General features: G+C 37.1%; 1 protein-coding gene across 3 annotated transcripts in view; it reads left to right on the top strand.

Moving 5' to 3' along the window:
* The window catches only part of MCU (mitochondrial calcium uniporter), a 190,186-nt gene extending 179,183 nt beyond the window's left edge, over nt 1–11,003 (top strand). For all 3 annotated transcript variants that reach the window (XM_054728754.1, XM_008145398.3, XM_054728755.1), the window contains 2 exons: nt 6,666–6,782; nt 9,060–11,003. In XM_054728754.1, the coding sequence (XP_054584729.1) occupies nt 6,666–6,782; nt 9,060–9,137 (195 nt within the window). In that variant the 3' untranslated portion in view covers nt 9,138–11,003. The remainder of the gene's footprint in view (nt 1–6,665; nt 6,783–9,059) is intronic.
* Nucleotides 11,004–13,514: the final 2,511 nt, after the last annotated feature.

Here is a 13,514-nt window from a genome sequence, read left to right as displayed (position 1 = left end):
TTATTACATATCAGTAGCTATTAAAGACACTGTTTGAATTGGTGGAATTTTTTTCTTTGAAATAACAGAAGCTCATTTCATATTTTCTCTCAGTAAATAACTATACTTACTTCAAATTCAACCTGCAATACTTTATTTTCTTATGAAGCCAATGAAATAGTCCATTAATTATTAATAATACTGTCTCCTTAATAAATAGCTAATTGTCACTCCTTAAGTAAATATCAGTAGCTAGAACTAATTTTTATTGCCAGTGATATTTTTTTAGTAACTTGGAAATTCATAGTGTCACTTTAGGAAGTATGAGGGATTTATTATCACTTATTATATATGTGATACCACCACAGATCCAACCTCCCTTAATAAAAAAGAAACATTTGAAATAGCTGAGACATATTTCTATTTCCTTAGGAAACAGAAGAAAGCTAAGAATTGTTTATCTTATATTTTTAATGGCTGCTATAGACTATAGGCATTTTTCTTCTGTTATTAGACCAGTGGTCATGGGCTGTTGATGTGTGGGAAAAGGAAAGCCCAAGAATATTATTTAGCCTTTTGTCCTCCTAAACTTGTCTAGTAGAGAAGAGAGAGGGTAAACCGTTCATGTATGCCATTGTTCACTCAGAGTCTCCAGCATCTAGTTCCATGTCTCGCTCATACTACTCACTCTTGAACAGAACTTAACAGCCAGAAAAATGTATTTAATCACAGCTCTGGACAGGGCTTGCATATGTATATCTGTCTATGTATGGGTCTTTCCCTTTCACCTCACTCATCTTCCCTCTTCTCTCTCTCCCCCTTAGATACATACCCCTTTAATGGGTTCTTTTTATGTATTTATTGATTGAAGTCCAGACCCCTTAGCCTGCTATTGTCTTTGCTGTTGCTTTCTGTCTTTTCCAAATGTCTATCAGCCCACTGTGTATCTACTGTGTTCTAAAAAAAATCAAATTATATTCTTTATTTCCCCACAAATGCCCCAAGTTGTTTAACCCCTCATTCCTTACTTCATACATTCTATCAACTGAAAAAGTTCTCCCTGTTGATCTCTACCTGTCATATTTCAAGATCTACTTAACTGCCTATCTTTCATGAAACTTTGACCTACATCCAACTTCAAATTCTTCAGAATTCCTATAAGCACATTGTACCTCTCATTTCACTCATCCTGTGCTCTCTTGTATTATAATTATTCATGTACAATGTCTTTTCCCCTCTACTAGACTATGATATCTTTTGAGGCTTGGCATTTAGTTTTTTCGATTTTTATTGCCTAACACTGTGCCTTATATCTTTAATAACCTTTCTGTCCTATTAGTTAAATGCTATACTTCTGTGATTCCAAAGTATTTTTGCTGCCCCCAAGTGACAAATTGCAAAATAGCAGTAGTAAATAATCTTGTCATTTGTGACTAAAAACTTGACCAAATAAAATATAGATTCTCGCGTTAAATATCCATATTCATAATTAACATCCATGAAGCAAAATACTTGTTCAACATCATTTAAATTCTTCTAAACTCTTGTTACAATGAGATGCTGCATTTGTTAGCAACCTAAATGTATTCCAATAGTATATTAGGTTCCAAAGAATCTTTATAAGATGACAAGCTCCTTTAATTCATAAAATCAAGTAGAATATTGAATTTTACTGACTAATATTTCAGTGAAACCTGAGTCTCCATTTCTGTTAGGGAAAAAAGAAGCCTGACCACAAGAATTGCCATTCTGAGCTACTTCAGCATGCATGTAGACTGCCCATCTAACACCCTAGTCCATGCATTTTCTTTCTTTCTTTCTTTCTTTCTTTCTTTCTTCCTTTCTTTCTTCCTTCCTTCCTTCCTTCCTTCCTTCCTTCCTTCCTTCCTTCCTTCCTTCCTTCCTTTCTTTCCTTCTTTCTTTCTTTCTTTCTTTCTTTCTTTCTTTCTTTCTTTATTTCTTTCTTTATTTATTTATTTTGAAGAGAAAGGGAGAGGGAAAGGGGAAAGAGAAACATCATTTTGTTGTTCCACTTATTTATGCAGTCATTGGTTGATTCTTGTATATGCCCTAACTGGGAATTGAACCCACAATCTTAGCTTGTCAGGACAACACTCTAACCAACTGAGCTACCCAGCCAGGGTGCCCATGTATTTTCATCAAAGGGGATATTGCCTCCAAGGGGAAGAAAATTGGTTTTTGAGGAGTAAAACATCTTAGTTGTTTATAATATATCAACAAATATACAGTGTATTTGTGGTATTAAGCCTTTTGGGGAATGAGGGTAATCAGGAAAAAATACCTAAAAAGGCTACTTAGGGGGACAATAATGAAAAAAAAAAAGTAACTTTTAATAGCCTATGTCATCTCTATTTCAGGAACTGTCATTTATATTCTACTCCAGCAAACCACTTCAGTGATTGTTTAGGACCTTCTTTCCTTGAACTGCCCTACTTATATACCAACTTCTGACCACAGTTTACTTTCTTTCTAGCCCTTTAGTTCACTCACTTTCTCCTTTGACTTCACCCAGATCTTTAGGCTTCTGATAGCTCTCTCTCTTAACTTTTTACTATCACCTTCCTCATGTATTGCTTTCTTTTCTATCAAACTTAGATGATATTGCCCTTCTCTTCTTAGTATTTTACAATCCTTACCCCATTGTCTTTCCACCATAGGTACTCTATAAATTCCTAATCTTAGCCATTTATCCTACATGCAAGCTACTGCACATGGCTAGAGAAAAATCATGTAATAGTGTGCAAAGGCCACTGCTTAGAGTTCCTCCCCCGATACTCCCACAGTATTTATTCTAAGACTTTACATTAAACTCCCCATGCCAACCTTAGCCTGGCCTCCTACTTACAGGAAATTCCGATAACAGATATAAGCTTTCTAATTTTCTAAATTTGTATGTTTAACAATATTTGTACCTACTATCACCCTATTTCCTTCTAGCTCAAATAAGAGGTAGCATTTTCCTGTTCAGGGCTAGCTCCTCTACCTGTTTTTAGCCCCACCCTCCACCCCTACTTCTAGTATCTTACTCTGGTTTATTGTTTGTGTCCCCTGTGTTATCAATCATCTTCCTCTCTGAATTTCTTCCCAAGCTGTCTGCATCTCTTCTCACTGATTATCAAATCATCAAATTTCTAGAATAGAGTCTAATATATAGTTGCTTAGTAAATGCTTGTTGCCCAAAAGAGGGAGCATAGAATGAATTTGAATAAATTTAAGTTTGTGTATATTTTTACATTCTAAGCAAAGATAGGTAAGTAACCTAGTAACTGCAATTTAGATGAAAGTAAAGGGCTTTCCCTTAAGTTTTTAATCCAACAATTATCCCTTCAGTTAGTATTCATCCATTATCTGTCATCATCAATAATTGAATATTTACTTCTACTTCTAGTATGGCATACTAGGTAATCAGACCAATACTCCCATTAGGAACAATTAAAATAACCAGACAAAATGTAAAACACATCTGACTGTGGACACTGGAGAGCCAAAAAGATAGAAGCAATTACCAGGCAAGGACCTGAAGAAGCAGAGTGCTGGGACAGAACCTGATACGAGGTGTGCTTATTCCTCTGGAGATTTTCATTAATTAAGGATGGTAAGGCTGAGAGGCCAAGAAGCTGAGCCATCTTTGATCATTTAAAGCAGGGGTGGAAACATCCGGCCCACGGGCCATATAAGGCCTGAGAAATCATTTGGTCTGGTCCTCCAAGGCATTGGGGGTGAGTTAATTAAATGTTTGACCAAATATAGCTGGCTAATTTTTAAGTTGATTATTTTGTATGGCCTGCAAATGATGTTATAAATATCCAAATGGCCCTTGTCAGAATAAAGGTTCCCCACCCTGATCTAAAGGATCAAAGTCATAGAAATTGGTGTCCAGGGATCACTAAAGTAGATTCTCTCAGAGACTGTAGTTCATCTTCAGTCATTTCAATCCCAAAATTAGGTTGAAGTAGTCCTAGAATTCTGGTAACCAGAATGCTAATGCTCACAAGTTCTAGGCAGAAGCAAACAAATCATCCCTGAGCAGAGAAGTCAAGAAAAAGAATAGCTGTAAAGATTGGAAAGAAAGAAAACTGATGTAATTAATAGATTTATACATTTAAAAAATACAAAAACATGTAAAGATAACTGGTTAGAATCCCTAAGTGAGTTTCATAAGGTTACTGCATACAAGGTCAATATACATAAATCAGTTGCTTAACTATATGCCAGCAAGAGTTAGAAAATGAAACTTTATAAAAGATGCAACTTAAAAATACCTAGAAATAAATTGTGCAAAGACCTCTATGCAATAAAAACACAAAATTAAAGAAGACTTAATGGAATAATATAGCATGTTCACAGACTAGAAAAGTAAGTATTACAGAAATGTCAATCAGTTCTATCCAAACTGGTCTATTTGATTCAGTGCAATCCCAGTCAAAATCCCAACAGATTTGGGGGTGGGAGGAAGGGATTTGAATAAGCTGCTTCTAAAATATATATGGTAATGTAAAGACTAAGAAAAGCCAGGAAACTCTTGAAGCAAAACTAAGTAAACCGATTTGTTCTATCAGATATGGAAGACTAAATAGCTTTACTTATAACACTACAGTAATTAAGATAGTGGCACAATGATAGACAAATAGTACAAAGGAATAGAAGAGAGAATGTAGAAACCAGCATAAATGAACTTTTGATTTTAAAAAGATGGCACTGCAAAGAAAGGAAAGTCGTTTTTGATAAATGGTGAAAGGATAATTGAATATCCATATTAAAAATGAACCGACCCCATCCTTACACTGTAAACAAAATTAATTCCAGATGGATTGTAGATCTAAATGTGAAAAGTAGCACAATAAATAAAGCTCCTGGAAGAGAATATAGAAGAATATCTCAATTACTGTGGAAAAGGAAATTATTTCTTAAGTAGAATGAAAAATGCTAACCATAAAGGTAAGAATGATAAATTAGACTGTTAAAATTAAAAACGTCTGTTATTAAAGCACACCATAAAGAGGGTGAAAGACTGGGAGGAGATATTTGCAGTACATATATCGAACAAAAGATCCATATCTATAATAATAAAAGCCTAATATTCTAATTAGACTGGACATCCTTCCTGGCATCCTCCCGGACGAAGCCGGGGCTGCGAGGGCCAAGCCCCTTGCATGAATTTCATTCATCGGGCCTCTAGTATATCTCTAAGGGAAATGAAAACATAATGTGCACACGAAAACTTGTATATGAATGTTCATAGCAGCCTTATTCATAGTAGTCAAAAAGTAGAAACAACCCATATGTCTATTAATTGACGAATAGATGAATTGTGGTATATCCAGTCAATGGAATATTATTTGGCAATAAAAAGAAGTAGTACTGATACATGACACAAATAGATGAACCTTGAAAAAAGCCAGACACAAAAGGCTAAACACTGAATAATTCCATTTATATGAAATATCCAGAATATGCAAATCTATAGAGTTAGAAAGTAGATTAGTAGTTGCCTAGTACTGGAGGTGTTGAGGAAGATAGGAAGTGACTATTAGAGTATGGGGCTTCTTTGGGGGATGATGAAAATGTTCTAAAATTGATTGTAGTAATGGTGGTGTAACTTGTGAATATACTAAAAAACATTGAATATTATACTTTAAATGAGTGAATTGTATGGTATGTGAATTATATCTTAGTAAAGCTGTTTTTAAAAAATGAGGTAGTACTTCAGCACTCACACACTAGAATTCCTATTTAAAAAACTGGTAATACCAGCATTGACAAGGATGTAGAGTGATGGAAACTCTCATACTCTGCTGATGGGAGTATAATTAATACAACGATTTTAAAAATCTATTTGATATCACTTCTTAAATTTGAACATATGCATAAACTATGATCTGGGATTTCTTCTCATAAGTATATCCCCAACAGAAGAGATAAGTCCAGAAATGTTCTTGGCAGCATTATTCATAATAGCCTAAACCTAGAAATAACTCAAAAGTCTATCAATAGTCCAATGGATAACTAAATTGTGATGTAGTCATACAATAGAATATAACATAGTAAGAGAAATGAATAGACTACATACAAAAGATGAATCTCATAAACATAACATTGAGTGAAAGTAGTCATATACACACTATCTGACTTCATTTTTATAAAATTCAAAGAACAGGTAAAACTAAGCTGTAGAGTTCAGGGCGGCGGGGGTGTATGCTTAAATGGAGCAACTATAAAGAAAACCAGAAAATAATTATCATAAAAGTAAAGATATTTATTACTTTGGGAGGAAAGAGGGTTAGTAATTGGGAAGGGGCAGGAAGGGAGCTTCGGGGTTGTGGGCAGTGTTCTATTTTTTTTTTAGCTGGTAATGATTAGCATGTTCAGTGTGTGATGATTCGTTGTGATGCACATTTTTAGTTTGTGTGCTCTTCTGTGTGTGTTTCCCAATTAAAATGTTTACGAAATAATTAAATATTGAATACAACACATGTCAGCATATACTTTTTTTCTGCCAAGGGCCGGATATTTAATTAACTCACCCCTAATGCCTTGGCCAGACATTCCCCCCGCTGCTTTATATGTATGCATATGTGTTGAATCTTATCAACAGTGTATAAATGATTACTTTGTGAAGATGGTATGCTAATGACTAATAATTTAATTTCTCCTTTATTTTGTAGGAGTATGTTTATCCAGAAGCCAGAGACAGACAATACTTACTATTTTTCCATAAAGGAGCCAAAAAGTCACGTTTTGACCTAGAGAAATATAATCAACTCAAGGATGCAATTGCTCAGGTAAGTTTTCAAAAATAAAATTTAATAAATTTCAGCCCCATCTTATATGGCATTATTATTATTATTATTTTTAATCCTCATCTGAGGATATTTTCTCCATTGATTTCTAGAGAGAGTGGAAGGGAGGCAAAAGGGGGGGAGAGAAAGAGAGAGAGAGACATCAATGTTAGAGAGACACATCGATTGGTTGTCTCCCGCACCTGCCCCTACCCGGGGCTGGGAAGTGCAACCGAGGTACATACCCTTGACCAGGAATCAAACCTGTGACCCATCAGTCCGCAGGATGACACTAACCACTGAGCAACCGGCCAGGGCTGGCATTATTATTATAATTATCTATAACCATAGTACTTCAATGGGTAAACTGAAAGAATGACCCAACCCCTTCTTCCTATATAAATTATTCCTCATCTATAATAATAAAAGGATAATATGCTAATTAGACCAGACGACCTTCTGGACGACCTGCCAGACGAAGCCGGGCTCCGAGGGAAGCCCGGGTTCTGGGTGCCTGCCAGCGGCCAGAGGGAAGACCCGGGTCCCGGGTGCCAGAGGGAAGCCGGTGCTGGCAGCCGGGGGAAGGAAAGCCTACTCTTGCACGAATTTCGTGCATCGGGCCTCTAGTTTGATGTAAATGACTATTTTAGCATGGACACCTCTAGAAAGTTTTATAATACAAGCAGGTGAAAAGATGGTGAGTCCTAGCTATCCTGTTAACACTAGCATATTGAATTTTTTAGACCTATTTTTACTTTTTCATTTTGTTTCTTTAGAGGTGTCTTTTTTTACTTTTCTCTCTTTTTAAATCTTTCTTCAATAATTGACACAGAAGTTTCTCACCTAAAGAGTGTGGTAGCAATGGGGCAAAAATAAAATCCAGAGATTACTAGGAATCTTTGTCAGGAGCAGGTGAGAGATTATTGAACTAGAAGATGCTTTTTAAAAATATTTTTTTTTAATTTTTTTTTTTTTTTTTTTTTTTTACAGAGAAGAAGGGAGAGGGATAGAGAGTTAGAAACATCGATGAGAGAGAAACATCGATCAGCTGCCTCCTGCACACCTCCTACTGGGAATGTGCCCGCAACCAAGGTACATGCCCTTGACCAGAATCGAACCTGGGACCCCTTAGTCTGCAGGCTGATACTCTATCCACTGAGCAAAACTGGTTAGGGCTAGAAGATGCTTTTTAAAAAGATTGATACAGCCCTAGCTGGTTTGGTTCAGTGGATAGAGCGTCGACCTATAGACTGAAGGGTCCCAGGTTCGATTCTGGTCAAGTGCACATACCTGGCTTGTGGGCTTGACCCCCAAGAGGGTGGCATGCAGGAGGCAGCCGATCAATGATTCTTTTCATCATTGATGTTTCTATCACTCTCTCTCTCTCCCTCTCCCTTCCTCTCTGAAATCAATAAAAATATATTTTTTAAAAAGATTGATACATTTTATTTTTCATAATCATTACCACTTTCAGATTTCTGAGTGTGCCTTCCTCACTCTGAGATATTAGATTTTGGTGAATAAATCCTCATCTTACTTTCCGTTGTCCTTTATGACTTTAGAGGAGTTTTTTTTTAATCTCCAGAAGCTCTTCTATCCTCTTCTCTGGACCTTCTCTGCCTTCTCTGTCCCTTATTGGTTATGGAGTTGTGCTTTGAATAAGCTTAACCCATCTTCCTACGTTGGCCTAAGTGGACTCAGGTCTTCTGTTGCTCTGGGTGGTAGGTGTCAGCTGGAGGGACTGCACCAGAATCCTCCCTGGAGCTATTAAAAATGCAGATGCTGCAGCCCCACCCTAAACCTATTAATCCAGCTCCTCAGGCGTGAGGGTCCAGCATGTGTGAGTTTTAAAAGTGCTGCATTGACTACAAATCCTTGTTTTAAAAGTCTGTAGCTATTGAAAAACTTAAACAACTCTTGGATACACAACAAAAGTCTTGAGGAGCTTAAATTAAACTTCTGGCTCCAGGCAAAGGTTTGTGAAAGGGCTTCTCTCTGGCAAAACACCAAGGTGCATCAGGGCTCCCCGTATTCTTGAGCCTGAGTCCTGCCCTATTGATAGCAGTCCCTCTGGAGGCTCTGTTGACAGCTGAAACTGCCAGCCTTTGCCGTTGGTCCCTCTTTGTTGCCCTTTGTCTCTGAGGCACTCCTATTTTGAGAGTAATTGAGATGACTTCTTTGACACATAGTGATGGAGGAAAGACAATTTCCTTTCCTTAGGAGACACTAATATGGAAAGCTTCATTAGCAAGTCTTTCTCACCTTCTGTTTCTATTTTAGGCAGAAATGGACCTTAAGAGACTGAGAGACCCATTACAAGTACATCTGCCCCTCCGACAAATTGGTGAAAAAGATTGATCTGCAAAGAGCCTCTGAGTCCCAGCAGAAAGAACACTTGTTTATAACTATTGCCTTTTTAATTAAAACATTACAGGTGGAAGCTGGGAGCCATGTTGGGGTGGAGGGTTTTTACCTTTAATTAAAAACAAAAACAACAAGGATGTTAGGGAAGAAAGGAATGTTAAAATCTGAAGATCAAGCTTTGTGAAATATAAGCTCAAAGGGCTTAGTTAATATTGTCTTAATCAAGCATCTCAGTTCCCGGATGAAATGATAAGTTATATATTTGAGAGATTCAGAAAGAGAAAATGATGCTGGGGTGTTAGTTTCTTGCATCTTCTTTGCAGGTCAGCAAAACAGTAACACACCAGCACCCCACTCAGCTCTATTTTTTTTTTATTTAACTTTTCTTATTTTTGACATAGGAGTCAATAAATATATCAGAAAAGCATATCCTCAAGATATGTGGGTGGCAAACAGAGTCTGAGCCCAGTCATTAGCATTTATTTTAAATTGGACCCAGCCTCTACAAGTAAACCAGGAATCCGTCCCGCTTGTGCCCCTTTTCGGACCACCCACCTCCGTTGGTAACATTAATTTTATCCATATGATCGTTGGTACCAATTTATTACTGTTGGATGATCGACATTTTGGAGTATACCTTCTCAAATGTCTGTATATTCCAGTGCTCTGGATCAGTATCTAGGAATCATTGGCAACACTGCATGAAGTTTTTTTGTTTAGTTTTGTTTTTTTACTAATTAATCTTTGAGAGGAGGCAGAATTTCTCTCCTTTAACTACCCCATTGATATTCCACTCTCCCTCCATAACTCAAATTGGAGGGGGAGTGTTCAGCTGTGTTACCAAATCGGAAAGATGAAAGGTTTACAAAGTGGCTAAAAATCATGTCTGTGTAGCCATTTCAGAACCGGAATGATTTCATTGCTGTTAATCTGCTTGTGTGACAGCATTCAAGGCCACCAGATGCCACTGTCTCGTCTGGAGGCTTTGTCAGTCTCGAAGGACACACACACTTGAACCCTGTTTGTGAGCCCTCCCACCTCCACCACTTCAGGAGTTGTAAATCAAGTGTGTGGATCACAAAGGGTGCGATTTATCTTTATACAGGCATACATTTCTATGGCTCCTTTCGGCCTACCTTCTTCACCCAATTTTTTCTTAAATTGAGAGAAAGAAGCATTAATCTTATACTCTATCAAATATTTTCTACCATATTTCCAGTTGACATGTGCACTTGAAAATCAAAGGCATCTGTCCAATATTCTGTTTTTAATTACTGTGGGGGCAGGAGGGAGAGGAAGATGGGGCTTGCCACACAGCTGATTGGCTTTTTTCTTTCACATGATTCATCCTCCTCATTGTGGCAAGGGATTCCTTTCTCTTTTTCTTTCTCCTTTGGGATCATTGTGTATGAAAAGAAAAAATTTAAATGACAAACCCAGACTCCAGGTGCCTTGCAGAGGTTGAAGGCCAGCCAGGATTGCTGCTGCTGCTCCTGCCACCACCCCTTCCACTGGCATGATGGAATGAAAGGATGCATGTCTCCACTTCCCAGCCCCTCCCCACTTCCTTCCCCGCCCCCCCTCACCCCGTCGAAACCTCTTCCTTCATTTATTTTTAAGTTGTGTGAATTATTTTTAAACCATTTATCCTGTTTGTGCACAGGGTTTTTAAGAAGAAACAGCACAGTGCAATGAGCAAATCCTTTCAGGATGTGTGGGAGGCAAGGGAGGGAGGATGGATGGGGAGAAAAGTCCTTTAAACAAATAGTAAAATATTGAACATGTGTAAAATCCTGTATCATTTATGAAATATGTATAAAAAGCAATGTAACTTCTGGAACAATAAATAATTATTCAATTTTTGAACTGTAGCATCTCATTCTTTAAAGCAAAACCAAAAAATAGAAAAACAAAAAAAAACATATTTTCCTGTGATTCTAGATGGGAAGCTTTTTACTTCTAAAATAATTTTTATAAAAATACCATTTTGAAATCAAGATTTGTTCCTAGAACCTATATTCTTAAAACAGACATTTCATTAATTTTTCCTTAACTAAGATGGTCAGTTGCTTCCTCATTTTCCAGTGCCACCCAAGGTTAAGTGACCTGACCGGCCATAATAAAGCCAGTGGCAGCGCAGAGACTACTATCACTATCTCCTGGTTAACAGGAAAATCGTATCAGGCCACTAGATTGCCCAGGTGGTCTCCTAGACTCCAGGAAGTTGTTCAAGATGGATCAAGATTAAATATTCATTATTTTAAGAGTTTGTATCAAATTTATAATGATCACCAAACAAGAAAGTGCCACATGCTGCCTCGTCCACCAAAGGCATATCAAAAAGCACATATTAAATAAAAGATTAAAATCATGTGATCTTATCAGTGGATTCAGAAAAAGCATTTGGCAAGATACAACACTAATTTATGACTAAAACAGTCAAAGTGGTTATAGAAGGAAAGTACCTCAAGATGTTAAAGGCCATATATGACAAACCCTCAGCTCATATAATGATGAAAAAGCTTTCTTCTAAGATCAGGAAGAAGACAAAGATGCCCACTCTGACCACTGTTATTCAATATAGTCCTGAAAGTCTAGTCAGAGCAGTCAGGCAACAACAAAAAATAAAGGCATCCAAATTCAGAATAAAGAAGTAAAACTCACTGTTTGCAGATGACATGGTTCTACAGGGCTCCACCAAAAGACTATTAGAAACAATAAATTGCAGGATATAAAATCAACATACAAAAATCAGTTGTGTTCCTATATACTAAAATGAAATATCAGAAAAAGAAATGAAAACAATTGTTTTCAATTGAAACAAATACCTAGGAATAAACTTAAAGGAAGTAAATAACCTATACACTGAAAACTATAAGACATTGTTGGAAGAAATTGAAGAAGATACAAAGAAATGGAAAGATATTCTATGTTCATGGATTGGAAGAATTGACAGTTAAAAATACCATATTACCAAAAGCAATAAACAGATCTAATGAAGTCTCCATCAAAATTCTAATGGCATTTTTTCAAAGAAATAGAACAAAAAATCCTCAAATTTGTGTTGAACCACTAAAAAGCCAAAGCTATCCTGAGAACAAAAATCAAAGCATAAAACACTCTCTGGCTTCAAATTATGTCACAAAGCAACAATCATCAAAACAGTATGGTATTGGAAGAAAAACAGACGCAGACCATCCTATATAATAAAAGCGTAATATGTTAAGTGTCTGACTGTTCATTCGACCGTTTGTTCGACCATTCGTTCGACTGTTCCACCAGTTGCTATGATGCGCACTGACCACAAGGGGGCAGACGCTCCAGCCAGTAGGTTAGTTTGCTTCTGGGGTCTGGCTGATTGGGACTGAGCAAGACAGGCCAGACATGCCCTGGAGCCCTCCCTCGGTCCCTCTCCGGCCGGCCAGCCCCCATCAGCCCCGATCGCCGGCCATGCCAAGGGACTCCACTAGTGCACCAGGCCTCTAGTAGAATTCGTGCACCGGGCCTCTAGTAGAATTCGTGCACCGGGCCTCTAGTAGAATTCGTACACCAGGCCTCTAGTAGAATATAATTTAAAGTCCATAAATAAACCCACACATATATAGACTACTTTTTTTTTTTAACCAAGGAGCCAAGGCATACAATGGAGAAAAGAAAGCCTTTTTCAATAAATGGTGTTGGAAAAATTGGAAAGCCACATACAAAAGAATGCAACTAGATTGCTATCTGACATCATGCACAAAAATTAACTCAAAATGGATTAAGTACTTGAATATAAGACCTAAAACAATAAAATACATAGAAGAAAACATAGGCACTAATTTTATGGACTTTGGTCTCAGAAGGATTTTTGTGAACTTGACTCCAAAAGCAAGGGAAATAAAAGCAAAACTTAAATGAATGGAACTACATCAAACTAAAAAGCTTCTACACTGCAGAGAAACCATCAACAAACAAAAAGACAACCAATCAAAAGGAAGAAGATATTTATAAATTATACTTCTAATTAGGGGCTAATATCCAAAATATATAAGTAACTCATACAACTCAACAAAAAACAAATTAAAAAATTGTCAAAGGACCTGAATAGACAATTCTCCAAATAGGATATACAGATGGCCAATAGACATATGGAAAGATGCTCAATGTCACTAATAATCAGAGAAAATTAAAACCACAGTGAGATATCATTTCACACCTGTTAGAATGGCTATCAATAAATCAACAAGCAACAAGTGTTGGAGAGGACATGAAGAAAAGGGAACCTTCGTACACTGCTGGTGGGAGTGTAAATTGGTACTACCTCTATGGAAAACAGTATGGAGGTTCTTAAAAAAATAAAGAATAGAGCCACCATGTGATCCAGCAATC

This window comes from Eptesicus fuscus, chromosome 17, assembly GCF_027574615.1.
Source record: "Eptesicus fuscus isolate TK198812 chromosome 17, DD_ASM_mEF_20220401, whole genome shotgun sequence".
NCBI classification, from domain to species: Eukaryota; Metazoa; Chordata; class Mammalia; order Chiroptera; family Vespertilionidae; genus Eptesicus; species Eptesicus fuscus.
Note: the sequence above shows the minus strand (reverse complement) of the source record. Positions and strands in the feature narration are given on the sequence as shown.